The 18,753-nt window shown below is 49.6% G+C and overlaps 2 protein-coding genes across 3 annotated transcripts in view; both read left to right on the plus strand.

Moving 5' to 3' along the window:
- The first annotated feature begins 659 nt into the window (after positions 1 to 659).
- Positions 660 to 10,876, plus strand: PLA2G15 (phospholipase A2 group XV). 2 transcript variants are annotated; one of them, XM_039851890.1, is made up of 6 exons: positions 660 to 858; positions 3,775 to 3,931; positions 6,329 to 6,447; positions 6,681 to 6,779; positions 7,175 to 7,399; positions 8,930 to 10,876. In XM_039851890.1, exons 1-6 carry the CDS (start codon positions 744 to 746, stop codon positions 9,439 to 9,441), a joined length of 1,227 nt encoding a protein of 408 aa, XP_039707824.1. In that variant the 5' UTR covers positions 660 to 743; the 3' UTR covers positions 9,442 to 10,876. The 2 variants fall into 2 exon arrangements, with proteins under 2 accessions (XP_039707824.1, XP_039707825.1); XM_039851891.1 differs by having other exon boundaries at positions 7,300 to 7,399.
- Positions 10,877 to 13,390: 2,514 nt separating this feature from the next.
- SLC7A6 (solute carrier family 7 member 6) overlaps positions 13,391 to 18,753 on the plus strand; it is a 28,651-nt gene continuing 23,288 nt past the window's right edge. Inside the window, exons 1-2 of the mRNA XM_039851842.1 lie at positions 13,391 to 13,545; positions 15,214 to 15,340. The gene's annotated coding sequence lies outside the window, so the exon portion shown is untranslated. The remainder of the gene's footprint in view (positions 13,546 to 15,213; positions 15,341 to 18,753) is intronic.

An 18,753-nucleotide genomic window follows, 5' to 3' on the forward strand; every position in this document is an offset into this window, starting at 1 on the left:
AAAAGGGCGGACAAACATCTCTCATTTAGAATCGAAACATGCTGAGCTGTCCTCTCTCCATCTCGTCCACATTCCTAACTCCCCCCATCCCCCTCCCCCCAGCTCCGGAGCAGACGGCAGGGGCCTGCCTGGGCCGGGGTTGCCTGAACAACCCAGGTGCCCTCGAAGGAGGGTGAGAAGAACCGAGGTGGAGGTTGCGCAAAGGTCCTGGTCAGCTTTGGTCGCCTAATGTCCAAAAACTGCCTGGGACTCCCTTCTCTCCTTCCCCTTGCTTTGCCCCGGATTCCTCAGCAGCGGCGAGCACTGAATCGCCACTCAGCCCGACCAATTCCAGATCTCAGGTCAGGGAGACGCCAGGAATCGAAGGTGAGGGCTGCGCAGCGTAAGCTTCGAGTATGGAGCCTAGGGCTGGGTACCCAGCAGCGGCGGGCTGGGTCCGCGGGGTCCGCAGCCGAGAGCGTGGATGCCCGGGTGAGCGCGGATCGATCGATGCGCTCGGCGCGCAGCGCGTCTAGGGAGCAGGCCTGGGATGGGCAGGGGCGGGGCGGGAATCTCCGACTGGGGGGAACGCGCCTGGCGGCGAGTACCTATTGGCAGGCAGTTTGAGGGAGGTGGATCATGATTGGCTCAGTCGCTGTGGGCGGTGGCGGGCGGCGGGGTTAAGCGCGTCGCCGTACCCGGGCCTAGGCGCGAGCCCGGAGCGCTGAATCCGCGCTTCGGCTCCGGAGCCGCGGTCTCCCGCCATGGGTCTCTGTCTCTTCCTATACCGCGCACCCCTGCTCCTGGGGGGCCTACTGTTTCTCCTGCTGCTTGCAGTCTCGGCTCTCCAGACTGGACGTCCGTCCCCTGTGGTCCTGGGTGAGACGCGTGTCCAGTCGTGGGTCTGTTCGCAAGTGATTTGGGCAGAACAGGGTTCGGGGGCGGGACTGTCTTCCCTGTTTACATCTGCTCTAAGCACGGGGTCAGGGAACGTATGACCGTCTTGTCACCTGAGTCAGTCTGTCCATCTCCCGCCATACTGGGCGCGGTGTGGTCAACCTCTCTGTCACTTTCCTCTGTAGAATATGGGGGTAAATGGGAGTGTTACTGTGCAGTTGTCCATCGGTCCTCCTGCCCACGTCAGTCCCAAACCTTGTCTTGCCTTGCTTTGCCTTATCCCCATATTTTTAGCTGCAGAAAATTGAGTTTCCTTGGCCCCACTCCTGGGGGCCGGTGCGGGGGTTAGGTGGCCTCAGAGTTGGCCCTCAGGGGCCTTAAAGTTGATTTGGGCTTGGCTAGGAGGCTGTCTCCCTCCACCCTTGCAGCTCCACACGTTTCAGAGGGCATTACTAGAAGGAAGCTGTTTGAGGAAAGGATTGCTGTCCTACCCTGCAGCCAGGGTTCCCCGCAAACTCAAATGGGTGGCATTGGGCCGGAGGGAGGAGGCCCTAGGAAATCTAAGGATGGCTAAAGATGGTAAGAGTTGGGACAGCGGCTATGAATGGAAGTCAGTGAGCTTGCCTGTGCTTTCACCCTTCCAGAGTGACTTGAACTAAGCTACGTTGGGGATAGGTGACCTCTCCTGCTTACCCCCTCCTTGGTCCTGGCCCTGGCAACTGTACAGGAACCACAGTGTTTCCTTGTAGTGGGAAGGAATGACACTTCTGTCTTGGGGGTGTTGGATACCTCATGTAGGCTGCCACTCCCACCCAAAGGTTCTGTGTTGGTGACTAGCCAGGACTCCTGAAGGCAGAGGCATGCTGAGGTATATGTTACATATTGAGTCTGCTGCAGCATGACCCCCATGCTCTTGCTGCTGGTGGTATTTTAATGAGGATGATGCATCTCACAGAAGGGTAGGGTTGGCAGGCATTTTGGTCCCAAGGGGTCTTCCACCATGATCTCTGGGCCTAGAAATGCTCCAGGGGGATGCTGGGCCTAGGTTTACCATGAGAACTGGGCAAACTTGGCCTTGCCTTTCTTAAGCTTTCATGATAATCCCCAGAGGTCAAGTCTGTGGTGAGCAAGCAGAGAGACTCCACCAACCCAGTCAGAGAAGGCTTCCTGGAGTATGCAGCTGGAGCTGTGGCCAAGAGAGAGTTCCAGGCAAAGGGGAACTACACTTTAGAGGGAGGGAGGGAGGAAGGGAGGCAGCCCAGGCTGTCTGGAATGGAGTGGGGTGAGGGAAGAGTGGATTGTGCAGGCTTGTGAATGTGGACTTTATCCTGGAATCCCTCAGGGAGCCATGATTGGGCCTAAGGAGTTCCGAGTATAAAAGATATAGCATTGGAAAGTGTGTGGTCCTGTGAAAGGCATGCAGGCTTTGCTCCTTGATGGGTGCTAACTGTACTCATTAATTCATTGAATTCTCGGTTATCTTAGTTCACAGCAGAGGAGCCTCAGGCCCCACCCAGAGTCACAGAGCAACTGGAATCCTAACCCAGCTTCTCAGAGAGTGAGGCTGTTGTCATTAATCTTAGGAAACCCCATGACAGGCAGCGGACAAGCTGTTCTTGAGCAAAGAGCAGGGACCTGCTGTTGGCCACCAGAGGATCAGCATCCAAGTGTGACCAGTGTCCATGGGTAGGACTCAAATTGGTGGTAGCGGAAGCAGAGGCCAGAGAAGTGACACAGAAGACCCTGGGAAGGGGGAAGGGACTATAGCAAGCCATTTCTACCTCTTTCAGCCTTAGGCTCCTCATCTGTAAAGTGGGCATAATAAGGATGTTTTCTCCCAGTGTTATTTGAGGTGAGAAGCATACAGATGACTCTCATCCTAGTTCTAGGCACAAAGGGGCTCCAGAAGTGACCACTACTATTTTTAGAGGTCACACAGCCTGGCCAGAATAAAAGGCATACTAGCAAAGCAGATCTGGTGACTTCCTCTTTCGCCATTTCCTTGGGGGAAAACAATGACCAAGGTCTCTGCACTCCCCTGCCCAGTCCACTGGCATGTCATCCAGTGGCTGTCATGTTGGAGACTCTCCACTTCTGCACCCACGTCATGAAAGGAGGTGAAGGCAGCTGCCTCCCATAGCTTCCCTGAGGACACTGTGAGATGGTGCACAGGGAGAGCCTCCTCTGCAGGGCTAGGTTCACAGTTAAAGTTCAGCGAATGCCCAGGTGAGCCAAGCACTGGTTGTTCATAGTGATTATGGATCCTCAATGCGGATGAATTAGGGAGGTGTTGAGAGCATGGCATGTGGGAGCAGGTGAGGCCTGAAAGCTCTCTGGAAGTAGACTCCAAAGGGCCTTGAATGTTGGGCAGTGAAGCAACAGGGATAGGTTTGAGTGCACAAGACCCCCCAAGGCTCTGAGTAGACTCGATAGGCTTGGGTAGAGCGAAGTCATCCTTGAGGCCTGTTTACCCCCACCCACCACTGGATTATTGTCAGAATGGTGTGTTGTTTAAAGGTCACCATCTCCAGTGCTTGGTCCAGGTGCGCTGAAATTCTGGGGTGCTCTAGATGATCTGCCTTTTGGAACCTTACTGGGCCCTGGCCTTTAGCAAGGCCTGGAGACCTCGGTAGGTCAGCAAATGCCAGTATGAGCTTCTTTCAACTGTTTTTCTGTTCATTGCTACCCTCCACAAGCCTGTGCTTTCTCTGGAATCAATTTTGGCTGGTTAAGTGGCCCAGTGCTCTGTCTTGTTTCTCAGTCCTTTAGTCAGAGTGAACAAGGTCCTACTTACACTAGCCTGGGACGCCTGTAGGTCAGAGGCCTTTGGGTTCAAGCCTTGAGAGTCTCCAGCCTATCAGGCCCAGGGCTTCATGAATGCTCTATGACCCACTGCAGTGCCTGGTGATTTGGGCAACCAGCTGGAGGCAAAGCTGGACAAGCCAAAGGTCGTGCACTACCTCTGCTCCAAGAAAACAGACAGCTACTTCACACTCTGGCTGAACCTTGAACTGCTGCTGCCTGTCATCATTGACTGCTGGATCGACAATATCAGGTGGGAGCTGGGGTGCAGATGGTGCTGCTCAACAACTCAAAGAGTCTTCCAGAGCCCATTTCCATCTCATCCTCACCTCAAGAGACCTCAAGGTCACTGACTTTTCTCCCTTCCCATTTCCTCAGTCTGGTAGGCACCACCTTTTGCAATCTCAGACAGAACTTTCTTCCCTTGTCCCTACCCTCTCCGATCCACACTTGCGCCTTGAGCCCTACCTGTGATTTCTGTGCTTTAGCCCATTCTTAGCTGCAGCATGGCTGCCACCCCTTCCCTTGCCTCTGGCTGGGCCACACCTTTCCCTTCAGCTGCTTGTTCTTCCTGGGACATGCCGGGTCTCCATGCCTTTGCAGATGCTGTTCTTTCAGCCTGGAATCTACCTCTACACCCTTTGCCTGATAAATTCCCTCCTATTCACTCTTTAAAACCTGAGTCAGGTCCCTGCCATTCCCCAGAGCTGTTAACTTCTCCTTCCCGCATGCCACATGTCTGTTTCCTCTAACCCTCATCAAATTTTGTTTCCAAGGATGTTTCCCAAGAGTAGATACTGTACATTTTACATAATTTCTTTTAATTTTATAGCAACTCTGTGAAACTGGTACTGTCTTCAAACCTGTTTTATGGTGGAGGAAATCGGGAAGCTCAAATCTGTTACAAAATTGCCTAGGGTTGCTCAGCTAATAAGTGTCAGAAACAGGATTCAAACCCAGAATTGTGTTAATCTGATTGAGGTGAATTTCTCTCCCAGTCTGAGCTCCCTGAAGGCAAGGATGGTATCTCTTTTATCTTTATAGTAGTAGAACCTGGAGCAACTACTGGTGCTCAATAAATATTTGAGCTGAATCTAACAAATTAACTGCCCCCCATACCAGATGCACTAGCTGTCCCTCCAGGCACCCTGTCCTTCTCAGTAGTTTAAGATGCCTGCTTTGTTGACTCTTTCCTTCTCTGAGTGTGATCAGAGTTATTTCTGGGCTGTTGGTCTGCATTTCTATTTTTGTACCAGAGTCATGGTCTCAGGTACTGCCAATTGGAGGCTAGGGCTGATACCTAAAGGGGCTTGTCTACTTTCATTGTTCCTGTGACCTGTTTAGATTTTAATCCAGCACAGAGCTGCCTTGCTTTCCAGAACAATTTTCTGCACTTTCCTGAATGGCGACTGAGATAATCTACAGGTTGCCCTAGGGAGAGTGGGCTACCAGGACCTATTATTTGGGCTACTGTTAGAGATCCTGTCAGCTTTCTGTGGCTGATTTTTAAGATGGGGTGGGTCTCAGGACCACCAGGGACTGCAGGTCTAGCCTGTGTTTTCTCAGGCACATTTGCCTCCTTGTTATCAGGGGAGGCCAGAGCAGGATTTCTGGCCTGGCATAGGCTTTTCTCCTGTCTCCCACTACCCTGTCCTCATCATTTCTCCAGGCCTTTCCTGTCTACCCACACAGCAGCCACTGAAGTGGAGATCACTTTGTCTGGTTCTGTTATGTGCTGCTCTCACCATCTCCTTTGCCCTGTAATGTGTTGTAGTGGGTGACAGGAGCTAGGTCTGTAGAGATGGAGTGATGGGAACCTGCGAGGTTAGCCTGCCTGCCTTTTGGGGTCAAGTGTGATGTTCATGGCAGAGCTAGGCCTGGCACTAACATCTCCCAACCAGATCTAAGACCTGCATTCTGGGGTGAGTGACACTGAGGAAAAAGGAATATTGTCTCAACAGGGATCCTGGGATCAATTTTTGGAGTGAGCCTTGGTGAGGGTCCTCGCTCTGATCTGTGTTTTGTAAACTTGCTTTGTTATGTAGGGGAGGAACAAACTTTTCTCTACCCTCAGGGTTTTTTTGGCTGGTGTAATAATCAGACATGAAACATCTTAACAAGAGAAAATAACTGAATTGAATACATACGTATGTGTGGAAACCCCGTATACATGAGAGAGTCAGAGGCCAAACATGCATGAGATATTCAGAGACAGAAGGAGAACACGGACATATGAGACCTTCTGAGCTAGGGATGAGGGCAGTTGCCCTGGGGGCACAAAAAGGTCATTGCAGAATGATAAAAAGAGCAGATGTTTAGTAAATAGAAGTTTGCCTTGCCATACAGGTGGATCAAAAAGAGATTATCACTGATAATCTCATTATGGGCAAGGCCCCTAATTCAAGTACATCTAGGTAGTTTGAGACTGAAGCTAAAATTGCCTTTAGCTCAAAACTATTCCCTTACCACAGAGGCACGTATCTGGTGACTAGCTCTGAAAACCCCCACAGTTACTTTTTTGGTCTTCCCTATACATATGACCAATCCTGAGGATAGGAAGGGAGTAAGGCTCAGTACATAAGGCAGTATTGGGACAAACCCAAGTTCAGTGCCAACGCTGGATCACCAGCTCAGTATTCCCTCCTGATAGGCTGGTGTACAATAGAACGTCCCGGACCACCCAGTTTCCTGATGGTGTGGATATGCATGTCCCTGGCTTTGGGAAGACCTTTGCACTGGAGTTTCTGGACCCCAGCAAAAGCAGTGTGGGTATGTAGCCCTTCTCGTGCTCTCCAGGGGATGGGGCTGGAGGTTTTGCTGGATTCCTGAGTGAGAAGAACCCTGTCTGTTTGAAGGGGTAACCTGTGAAGTGTCTGATCCGTGTGGGCACAGAGCACTCCTTCAGGGACCTTTGCAGTAGATGTCACTGTCTCCTCGGCAGTTGTGGTGTAGGTTGTTTGCACTGGCTGTACCTTTTCTAATCCTATGCATTCTGTCTATAGGTTCCTATTTCCACACTATGGTGGAGAGCCTTGTGGGCTGGGGCTACACACGGGGTGAGGATGTCCGGGGGGCCCCCTATGACTGGCGCCGAGCCCCAAGTAAGTAGTCATCTTTGTTTCCTATCTGAGGTCTTGGGAGGTGGGGATGAGGAGGTCACAGCCACCACAGGCCCTCGGCTCTCACCTACCCCTGGGCCTCTGGCGTCTAGCCCAGCAGTGACAGCTACCACCCCTGGTCAATCCCTTCTGTCCTTTCCCAGCCCTCACCCCAGGATTTCTAGGTCTCTGAGCCCTGGGGAGAGGTAGTGAGTCTGAGGAGGGGAAAAGGATCCCTTTTGTTTCCTACCTTCGTGAAACCTGAGGGGAAACCAGACCACTCCCACTTGGATTTTAGTACCCTCCCTGCCTACCTAGTCCTGGGCCTGGCCTGAAAAATGTCTGAATCAGGCCCCAGGACCCTTCCTGCCTGACCCCTGCCTGGCTCTGGCCTGCAGATGAAAACGGGCCCTACTTCCTGGCCCTCCGGGAGATGATCGAGGAGATGCATCAGCTGTATGGGGGCCCCGTGGTGCTGGTTGCCCACAGTATGGGCAACATGTACACGCTCTACTTTCTGCAGCGGCAGCCACAGGCCTGGAAGGACAAGTACATCCGTGCCTTCTTGGCACTGGGTGCGCCTTGGGGGGGCGTGGCCAAGACCCTACGCGTTCTGGCCTCAGGTAAGACTCTGCTTGGCCCAGCATGGGGGGCTGTGTTGGGGGCGGCACCCTCTCTTTCCCTCTACAGTGTCCTCCTGGGCCACCCTTGTGTCTTTTCTTGTGGGTCACAACCTTTCTCCAGAATGGTATTTTTTTCCAAATATATTTTTCCAAAAAAGAATCTTAACACTACTCCTAATGTCACCTCTCTCGTTGATGACCCTTGTTATCTCTGTAAGTTTCTACAGCATGAACATGGAGTGGCATAACTGTTGGTCAGGCAGGTGCCTGGCCAGCCTACAGGGTTTGACCCAGAGTTCTTTGGGAGAGTCTTCTCCCTTGCTCCTACCCCCATCCTCATTTCTTCATACTGCCTTTGCCCCAGAGAAGGCAGGCTGGACTGCAGTTTCCTGTTTATGAGTTATACCTCTGTGTATAGCAGTGGGGAACCTCTGTTGGCAACATGGGGAGGAAACGGGTGCAGATCTGTGTGAGCCTGCTTGCTAAGCAGCTGGGAAAGCCACCTACTTCCCGTTCCTCCCTAATCCGCCTGCCTTTTCGTGACTGTCAGAACCTGACAGCTGCAGCGATAGGGCTTTTTTTCCTCTGCCAGGACCAGGCATGAGGCCCACGGCCCCTCACTTTAGGAGCCACAAGCCAGGGCTGTGCCAGGCGTCTGATGTGCTTTCTTCCTCAAGTCACTAGCACTGCCTGACCTGCTTGTTGGTCAGCTGACCACTGTGGTCAGGTCAGACCCAGTGCTTGTTCCAGTGGAGACCCTAGATTGGCTGGGCAACTTCTCTGTGAGTCTCTTTAGAGCTTTACTTCAGGTGCTGGGAAACAGCTTTTTCAGTCTGGGGAGCAGGGGTGGGGGAGGAGGGGCGGTAGTCACGGACTCCTAGCTAAGGGCTTCTCTTTCCTCGGGGGTCCTCGAGCCAGGCCCCACCAGGCAAAGCTGTGTTCCTGTGGTCAGTCAGAGGGTCCTGAACAGGGTCAGAGGCTCCTGTTCCCTAGTCGACTCACCTTCTGGAGGTCTCACTGGCTGGTGGTTGTGTTGTTGGCATTCCTATGTAAGAAGGACGGTCACTCTGTTTGCAGCCTCCTTTCCTGCCCTGTATCCTGTAAACCTGGCTGCCCAGGTCAGTGACAGGCAAGCATGAGACCAGAGCTGGCTCTCTGCAGATCTAAACCTAGGAAAAATGTTTACATAGCTCAATGTAATAAACAAGAAAGGAACATGCTTTAGGCCGACACCCGCTGATTCACCTTCTATAAGGTCAGTGCCTAGAGGCCCAGTGATAAGTCACCTTGTGGGTGTGTGCGGCCTTAGTCCCTGGTGAAACAAGTCTTGGTTGGGTGCTTCCCAGATGTAGCAAAAATAAAGGGAAACAAAGCCAATGCAGGCATGGGAGTTATAACGATAACAGTGGGGAGATGGCGGTGTGCTGACCAGGCCACTGGCTGGGGTCCAGCAGGGTCTTTGGTGATAGACATGCTGCCCAGCCAACTTGCATTCCTGAGCACAGACTCACTGGAGCCTTCTCCCTGCAGGAGACAACAATCGGATCCCGGTCATTAGTCCCCTGAAGATCCGGGAGCAGCAGCGATCTGCTGTCTCTACCAGCTGGCTCCTGCCCTATAACTCTACCTGGTCACCTGAGAAGGTCTTCGTGCGCACACCCACGGCCAACTACACGCTGCGCGACTATCACCGGTTCTTCCAGGACATTGGCTTTGAAGATGGCTGGCTCATGCGGCAGGACACGGAAGGGCTGGTAGATGTCACAATGCCACCTGGCGTACAGCTGCACTGCCTCTATGGCACTGATGTCCCCACGCCGGACTCTTTCTACTATGAGAGCTTCCCGGACCGCGACCCTAAAATCTACTTTGGCGATGGTGATGGCACTGTGAACTTGCAGAGTGCCCTGCATTGCCAGACCTGGCGCAACCACCAGGCACACCAAGTATCATTGCAGGCGCTGCCAGGCAGTGAGCATATTGAAATGCTGGCCAATGCCACTACCCTGGCCTATCTGAAACGCATGCTCCTTGGGCCCTGATTCCTGTCCCAGCCAGGGCTGCGCGATGGCTCGGCTACAGCTGCTTCTCTTGGACTCTGGGGCTGCGATGGCCCATGAGTTTAGCAGTTTGTGACTGACCATCCAAGGTCCTGAGTCTTTGGTTGTGAAACATCTTCCATATGAAGTGCTATTTCTTATCCTTTCTCTGGGAGGGAGGAAGGAAGAAATAGTCTAGACTCACTTGAGGGACCCTTAGTGGAAAGAATGCTGCTGCTGATGGAATTGTGACCTCAGGACTGGCTCTGCAGGTGGATTGGCTGGCACCTGGATCCAATCCCCAACTCAGGGGCCATGTGTTCCTCCTATGCCTGTGGCCTTTTCACATTTACCCACCAGGCCTGGCCCCTCAGCCTTCCTGTAAGTGATATGACTAAGCTGTGGTTCCTACCCCCACAGGCCCCAGGAATGGGCTCCTGGTCCCTAGGGTGACCCTTCCCACACACTGGCCACAGGTGAGCCTACTACTGGCCATGGGTGGCTGGAGCTGCTGGCTTCCTTGTAGCATAGCTGCTTGACAGTCTGACTGTGGCTTTCTGAGGGCAGTCCAGTTTCCCCTGCGGGCAGGGGCAGATTGTTGTGTTCTCTGTGGTTCTCAGGCTCTGGGGCATTCACTCTTACCTCCCTCACCTCTAAAAACAGCCTAGCTCAGGATTGGGCAGCAGATGGCCCCTTAGTTCTGCAGCCGTGGCCCAGGAGCTCTGATCCCCTTGGTCGGGCTGTTTCCCACAGTACTGATGTTAGCTTCCTTTACCTTGGGACTATGGTTCAAGGATAAGAGCAGGGCCCAGTGCCATGGCCTTTTAGGTCCTCATGAAGAAAGAAAACTTAAGGACACAGACAAGATGATTTGGAGTTTCCCTGAACTGCCCTCTTGCTAACTCTACCACCATACTGCCACCCTTCCCCACGGTTTCTCTAGTACCCAAGTGGGCTGGCACAGAGTCGAAAGGAGACAGGGCTTCTGCCCATCCTGCCCAGCACATACCTCCACCAGGCAGCTCAGTGGTGTTTAGTCTGCAGGGACAGCTCAGAACATACTTTGGGACCCTGTGAGACCCAGGTGCCTTGGAGCCCCCTTGGGGGTTTCTGTCTGCCTCAGAGGTGCTGCATGAGTCTCCTTGTGATAGCAGGGCTGGAGAATCTGGATTTACCTTGGTGGCAGTGGTCTCCAAGTAGGCGACAGCTATAAGCCAAGACTTGGGTCTAGCCTCTAGGGTGAGGCCCCAAAGCCACAGTCAGACTAGACTGTGCTGTTCTCCCACAAGATTTCTGTGGAGCCGGATTTTCTCTGTTGTGTACATACCCAGCATCTGTCTCTCCCTTTGTTTCTGAGTGGTGGGCCTCACCTGCATGGGGCTCTGAGCAGGCTGTACCTCGATTCTGGCAATAAAAGTATTCTGGATACTGTAAAGTACCTTGAGAGGTGGGAAGTGGTGGAGGGGTAAAGGGGCTAGAGAAGCAGGTAGTCAGGCGAGGCCTTTTCTGGAGCCTTGATGGGTTCTCAACACCAAAGCATGGCTCCTATGCACCACTTTGGGCTTTATCCTTCTGCCGCCTCTTCTGGAATCTATTTTCCCTCCTGCGACATAGAACCAGGAACTGAAACATTCCTGTTGGAATGCAGCTCCTGCTCCTGCCTGATCAGCAGGGCCTACATGCCACCCCCGAGCTAGGTACCAGGACAATCCTGTGGGTCACCCTGGCTGGACTCTCTAGCTTTCTCTCTCTCAGCTAGCAGGTCTCAGCATCCTTTGAACCTAGAGTTCTTTTCAGGACACCACCCTTCTTTGTTTCAGCTTCTCTACCCACCATCTGTTCTGCTTTGGAGACAGAGTGAGACGGAGGGAGGAAGAGATCCTAGGCTGAGACTGGTATGGACAGAGGCCAAGATGGATAGACAGAAACAGAGTCTGAAACAGGGAAGCATGCATGGAGATGGAGTCCAGGCCTGAATTCTATGGTGCAGAGCCCAGAGCCGAGGCCAGTCGGGGTGGTAGGAGCTCCAGTTTGTGCCTCCACAGGGCAGGTCCAGTCTGGGCTTCAGGCTTTGATACAGCCTAGGCCACTAGAGGGTGCTCTGAGCCCTCTCGCTGCACAGTTATTGGTCAAACCTGGGAGAAAGGGTGGCCCAGAGAGGGTGAGGATGCCTAGGGATACACAGGTCCAGCTGCATCGCTGGCTTTGGTAAAAGGATGACAACATGAAAGGCAGAAAACCCTTAGGCCTTGCCCAACCTAACTCCCAGTTCTGCCGACACCCACCCACCCATTCCCTTGTGGTGGCCTTGCAGCCACTCACTTAACACCTGAACCCGTTTCAGCTAAACTGCCACCCTTAGTTTCACAGCTGCAGAGAGGGTATGGAGTCAGAGCAGGTTTCAGGACCAGCAGACCGAGGTTCAAATCTGAGCTCCACCAGCTCCAGGCAAGTAGCCTGGGGTGTCTCCTGACCTCCCCAAATCTCAGTTTTCTCATCTGAAGAATGAGGATGAATAAATGTACCCTGCAAGGTAGCCTTGAAGGACACTGATGGTGTTGGAGAACATCTGATTTAGTGCTTAGTGCATACTGGGCTTTCAGCTGGTGGGCTGCTGTAACTGGGTGTGAGACAGCAAAGCCAGAGGTCTGGGAGCTGGAAGGTTGTATATGTGGCTATTGCAAGGACAAGTGGACTGGCTGCCATTGAGTGACACAAGTGTCCAGAGCCTCTAGGAAGGCAGGAGGAACTGATCCGGAGGGAAGAGTCAGACTCTTTAATGACTCCAAAAACATACAAACTCTCATTGACACTTAAAGAAGGTATTCCTAAGAGAGCATGAGGTCAGCTTCAGTGAGCGCTCTTCAAGGATCATCATCTCAGGTCCATAGGAAGACGAAAAGGTTTTTAGGTAGATGGGAAATGAAGTCATTCCAATCTATTTTCGGAACACCCTCCTATCCTGTGGGGATGGGTTAGAGGGAGCCGGATATGGGTTGGGAGGCTATATTACAGCTGGGGAGAAGAAAACCATGAAATGCAGGGCCTAGTGAGCTGGAGGAGGAAGGGTCCAGGTTGCTGTCCATCTCTGGTTGGGTCACACTGGTAGGGAGCAGGGGTTTGGGTTTGGTCAGTCTGGAACCAGAAGATGTGCAGTTGTGAACACGTGTCTGGGGGAAATGAATCTATGGTCCAGAAGAGAGTCACGGCTTGAGGTGTGGGCAGGAAGCTAAGGAGGGAGGGCTTAGCTGCCCATGAGGTCAGAAGGCCTTAGAGCCCCATAGGCACTAGAAGAAAAGGAGCCCGGAGGAGATAGAGGAGCAACCAGAGAGACATAAAGAGGCAGGGAGGTGCAGTCCTCTAAGAGAAGTGTCAGCAGGATCAGGCAAGATGAGGACAGAAAAAATGTCTTCAAGCCTGAGCCCCAGGAAGGCCCAGGGTTGGCTACGGAAACCCGGCAGCGTCTGTCTATGCTCAATGGATGTGGTCTGGAGGACAAGTCCTGGGTCTGTGTCTTTCTAGAGTCTCTAGGCAGCGGGGTGGCTGTGAACCAGGTAAGGAGGGTGTTTAGAGCTCCTTGGGTGAACTGACTTGTTGGTGCCCCTGGGTGTGGGGCGCAAGCCACGGGTCACATAGAAATGAGGTATGGGGACCTGTCACAACTGCACATCTTCTGGTTCCAGACTGACCATACCCAAACTCCTGCTCCCCACCAGTGCGACCCAGCGTCCCCGTATTTAGACCCTCAGAGGCCCAAGTGACGCTGTGCAAGGTCAGGGAGTGGCACTCCAGTTGGCAAGGGTAGCTGGGTCCAGGTCACGGCCCACGTGGGCCCCGGAGTGGCCAGCCTAGGGGCTGGCCGCCAAGTGCACGCAGAGGCCGTGGCGGCACACATGGATGTGTGAGAGCTACCAGCCGGATCTCCAGGCCGCGGCGGGCAGCACCTGAGCCCCAGAAGAGCCGCACGCGGAGGAGTGCGCCATCCCGACGCGGTGCGAGCTATCGCGATCCGGCGGCCGGTGACGTAGCGGGGGCGGGGCCTGAGCAGGCGCGGCCGCGGTGGCGGCGGGGCTACGGAGCATCCTGGCTGCATCTGGTCACCGTGAGGTAACGGGCCTTGGGCAGGCGCGCGGGGGCAGCATGACAGGTCCACGTCCATTGGGGCCGATTTCGTCCCCACCGCAGCTGCTGCCGCCGCCGCCGTCCGCGGGATGCGGGACCGGGAAAGGGCGCGGGGCGGATGGGCCGGGGCATGTGAGAGGCGCTGCGGTTGAGAGCATGCCAGAGCGTGACGCTGTGCGTGTAAGAGGGACCCCGAGCGAAAGGGTGACTGACTCCAGGAGTGTGGAAGACCCTGAGTGGAAGACTGAGCATGTTTGAAAGACTCCTCGCGCATGTATGCGTGCGTGTGTGTGAGAGAGAAACACACAGCTTGGACTAGAAAGTGGCTGTGAAACCCTGAGGCTGAGAGTGACTGTGAGTGTGCAAGACCCTGAATGTGAGGGTCTCCATGAGACTCCGTGAGAGTGAGAGAGACTGTAAGTGTGAGAGAGACTGGTGAGAGTGGCCCTGAGCAGAACACTATGAATGTGTGAGAGAGACTGAGATACTCAAGTGTGAATCTAGTGGTAAGAAAGAGGACCTGTGCGGTGTGTGAGACTCAGTGAGAAGAGGGTGCAAGACTCTGAGGTTGGGAAGGCAGGACTAGAGCTTCTTGGGGTTGCTGTAAATAATGTTGGGCTTAAGGTGCTGGCCTAGTGAAGCTAGAGAAGGGGTCTTACTGTCATTAGGGCTCTTTCTAGTGTCTCCGTGTCCTGTCATCTTGTTTGATCATCTCATGTTATAAATGGACAGATATTTGTGAAACATTTTGAGACTTCTTCACTAAGCAGTAAGCAAACAGTTTGAGCACCACGTTGTGTAATAGTATAAGTAGGAATCAGTATTTATTTTAACAGATGTATCTGAGTACCTCTTGGTGATACAGTTAAAAAGAATTTGGTCTCTGCTCTTGACCGGGAAAAAAAGCACAACCAGTGAATCTGACCCCATGGTAGCAGAATGCTGAGCCATCTGGGGCTTAGCTCTGAAAGCTGCTCCCTGATTTGAAGATCTAGAAGGAGCAGACTTTTGAAAGCCTGTGAATACTGTCTGAGATCATTTTTACTTCTCTTTGCTTGCTGTGAGGCTCTTTAGGAAACTTCCCAGGCTGCCCACATTGCTAAGGTCCCGTTGTGAGCTAATGGTGTTTTCTCCCTGACTTTCATCTCAGACTGTCATTCACGTTCTTAGTTTGATTTTACTTTCCTGACAAATAATGTGGAAAACCACAAGCCCGATTTTCTCCTGTCTTCCTCATTCCTTGTCTTGCTGTGGACATATTTTTATTGCAGCACAAAATAAATACCAGTTATGTGACTGACCTCCTTGGCACTTTTTGGTACAGGAAATTTCCTAATCTCTATTCTTTATGCTTCCTGCTGTAGTCTCCAAGATGTGGGTAAGTTTCTACGAAAGTGATGGGAATCTGGGACTTGGGGAGCAACAGCTGTCTAGACATGAATGATTTGAGATGACCAGGCTAGTTCTCTGACACATTTGGGCTGGTTGCTTCAGTTAAACCCCTGCTGTGGGTGTGATGGAACTTCTCAGTGATTGAGTGCTGCCCCTGCTGGGAATGTAAAATTTAGATTTTTTTTTTTTTTTAAAGAAAGTATCATCCTGCTGCCCTCAAGATTCATTTTTTGATAATTTGCCTCTTACTCTTTGTTGCAGAGATTAAATGGCTAAGACAGACAAGTGGAATTAGGCCTTGGTGTGGAGACCTCATTTTCTTCTCAGTACCTGACCATTTATGATAAGGTGGCTAATGAAACTGTGATGTTAGCATTTTTCCTCACAGGTGAATATTATTGGTCTGTTCTCTGTTAGCTTTTTTGGATCTTTGTGATTTGTAAAGAGTTTTAGTTATTTGTGTACAATATGAAAATGATACTAGTAAAGAAGCTGTTTATTATATAAAGTATATGTTTATTATACTATATTTCTTTCTAAATAGTAATTGTGGTGGTTTATAATTAAAGATACTTGCAATGAGATTGTTAGAAATAAAAAACCAAAGTCATGGAAAAGACTAGATAGCAAAGTGAGGATATTTATTCACTGAGATTGGGTGCTGCATTTTATCATGAATTTCCTGGTATTCCAGGTGAAAAGACCAATGTAAAGAGTCACATAATTTTTATTTGATAGAAGTACAATAAGTTTATATTTTTTAAACTTTAAGCATTAAAAAATTGATGTATATTTATTGTGGAAAATGTATAAGACTCAGAAAAGTGAAAAAAAAATCCTCTGTGTTTTCACCATAGTTAAGATTTTGGCAAATTTGAGAGCAAAAGGAAAGCCAATTCAGAGAGGGTGCTCTGTTAGAATTTTGTTGCATCCTCCTTCCTCACAAATATCAGTTACCTAGCTGGAAATAGTGGGTTAATTATGAACTTTTTGTATCAGTGGTTTTCATCCCATTGTTGCAGACAGTCCACCAATCTCCTTTGTGGGTACGGGATAAACAGTGCATCTCACACAATAATCAACTGCTTTTTTCACAGTGTGTGTAGGTACTATTGTGACTAATTAAAGGAAAATGAATTAAAAACCATTATTGTTGTCATAGTAGGTTTTTGTCATTGTTTTTTCTCCTTTATCACCTGTTACCCTAAGAACAAGTACTGTGACAAAATAATGGGGACCACTGTCTCACAATGGCTTCCTTGAAAGATCACTTCTCTTTAGTGAAGCCTTTGTTGCTGCTGTTCTGGGGAGCAGGTGGCTCAAGGTGTCAGACTTTCAGTAGAGTTTGTTGTATATTTTCTAAGTATTTTCTGTCCTCGATATATTTTTATTCAATGATCACGGACTGAGTATGGATCTTGTTGTAGGTCTTATATTGGGGAGCTTACAAACTAGTTGGGAGAGACTGAAGGCAAGTAAATGGAACAGAGTGAGGTGGCTGCTAAGGCAGAAGTATGTAGTAGAAACCTTAGGGGCACAAAGAGATACATAGAGAAAGATGGCAGCCGGGAGGTTGAGGAAAAGGTGAGAGAAGAGTATTAGAGGCAGAGGGCTCAACATGTGCAAAGATGTGTTTGTCTGATAGGCTCCAGGGTTTACAAAACTAGAACTAAGGCTCCAGGGTTTAGAAAACTACAACTAATTCAGTGTTCTGGACAATGGGTGCGACTGCCTGCAGCAGGGGCTCTAGCGATAAGACCTTGTTAAGAAGATTGGAATCTACACAGTATGAGTTCAGTTAGGAATCCTGAGGGAGAATTCCTAACTGAATTCATACTAACTGAGTAGATAGTAGGGTTGATATTATCTTGTGAAACTTGAGGGGTGGCAGTCTGTCTCCCACCCCTGACCTCTCATCTCCTGCATGGAGGTAAGTCCTATTGCAGGTACGAATTTTATTTTTCTCAGAATTCACATTCCATATTCAGGTCTTCTAAGTCCTAGCTGATTTTGTCTACTTGTTTTGTTGATGACTGAGAGAAGTGTTGAAGTCTGTAACTATAATCATGGATTTGTCTGTTAAATTATCTTCTTGGTGAATTGACCTCTTTATCATTATGTAATATCCTTCTTTATCCCTAGCAATGTTTCTTATTCCGAAGTCTATTTTGTCTTATGTTAATAAAGCTACTCCACCTTTCTTTGATTAGTGTTTATGTGGTTTATTTTTTTTCCCATCTTTTTACTTGTAACTTATTTATGTCTTTAAAATGGGTTTCTTATAGACCGCATATTGGGTTTTGCATTTTTAGGTAATCTATCAATGTCTGTCTTTTAATTGGTATGTTTAGATCATTAACATTTCATGTTATTAGTATGGCTGGATTAAAATCTGCCATCTTGCTAGTTGTTTTCTGTTGTCTGTTTGTTCCATATGTTCTTTTTTCTGCCTTCTTTTAGACTGAGTATTTTTTATGATCTGTTTTATCTCCACTGTTCGCTTATTATTGATACCTCTTATTTTTTCATGGTTGCCCTAGTTCTACAATGTACATCTTTAATTGATCAGAGTCTACTTTAAGTAATATTACATCATTTCACATATAAGAATCTTATGACTGACTGTATAACTGAATTCTTCTTACGTTTATGCTATCGTCATGCATTTTACTTTTATATGTGCTGTAAATGCATTGCTACTATTTTTGCTTTAGGCAATCTATTATATTCTAAAGCAATTAAAAATAAGTGAAAAAAAGTATTTTTAAAATATTTACCTTAGACTGTTTGATTTTGGCCTATAACTCTCTTGGAGGCTCTATTCTGTTTTAGTTTTTCACTTTTTCCCATTTTGACTCTTATGGTTTTCATTTCTCTGCTGAAATTCCACATCTGTTTGTGTATCCTGCCCAACTTTCTTATTAGAACATTTCATGTATTATTAACCTACAAATAAAAGGCCAATGTGAGAAGCAACAAGCATTCGTAATCCAAAAGAATAGCACTGATTCAGGTACAGACCCAGATAGTGTTGCAATTAGGAGGTGAAGGCAAGGGGCATTTATGAGAAAGGGAAAGGCAATAAGCTAAGGAAGAAATTTCTATAGGTGCAAATAAGCTAACATAGCGGTGCTAGTTTTAAAGATCTTTAAATTTCAGCTGCTTTCTTGTTATCCTTGCAAACAATTACTTGGAGTACAGTGCTGCTTTAGGCTCAGTCCAAAGATTATTTTGCCCAGTTTTAACATTCCAAAGGTTTGAGGAGTAAGACCAGCAAGGCAGTTCCTCTGGGATGGCAGCTCCTTCTCCATGTTAAAGTGGCTCTTTTTATGTTATTTTTCAGATAATCATAGTTATTTTAAAGTCCCTGTCTGATGATTTCAATATCTGAGTCATCTCTAAGTCTCCTCCTACTTATTACTTTGCTTCTTGATAGCGGGTTGTTTTTCTTTTGTGTGTGTGTGTGCGTGTGTTGCTTGTAATTTGTTATTGAGTGCTGTAGTACGTTAAATAGTAGAGGCTGAGGTGCATAGTATTTTTTCTGGGAAATGCGTATGCCTCTTCTTTTGCTAGGCTGTTAGTGTGGCAGTTTGAGTCAGTTAGGAGGTGAGTTGTGTTTGGGTTGTGTTGTTGCTGTGGTTACCGTAGTTGCACCAAGGGCTTCAAATTCCTCTGGCTTTTCCTTACAGCTTAGGGTTTCATTGCTGGAAGGACAGTTTTTCCTCAGTGTTTATGTTTCACCTACCATCAGCTTTAGGTCATCTTTCTGCATCTGTGCCTCAAGGCACAGTCTACCACTGT

Source organism: Pteropus medius, unplaced genomic scaffold (assembly GCF_902729225.1).
Source record: "Pteropus medius unplaced genomic scaffold, Ma_sr-lr_union100, whole genome shotgun sequence".
Classification (NCBI taxonomy): domain Eukaryota; kingdom Metazoa; phylum Chordata; class Mammalia; order Chiroptera; family Pteropodidae; genus Pteropus; species Pteropus medius.

Excerpts from the sequence above, each read along its gene's own strand:
- PLA2G15 (XM_039851890.1), top strand. The coding sequence starts at position 744 with ATGGGTCTCTGTCTCTTCCTATACCGCGCACCCCTGCTCCTGGGGGGC. Across the intron at positions 6,780-7,174 it reads TGACTGGCGCCGAGCCCCAA|ATGAAAACGGGCCCTACTTC; the intron begins GTAAGTAGTCAT and ends TCTGGCCTGCAG. Across the intron at positions 7,400-8,929 it reads CCTACGCGTTCTGGCCTCAG|GAGACAACAATCGGATCCCG; the intron begins GTAAGACTCTGC and ends TTCTCCCTGCAG.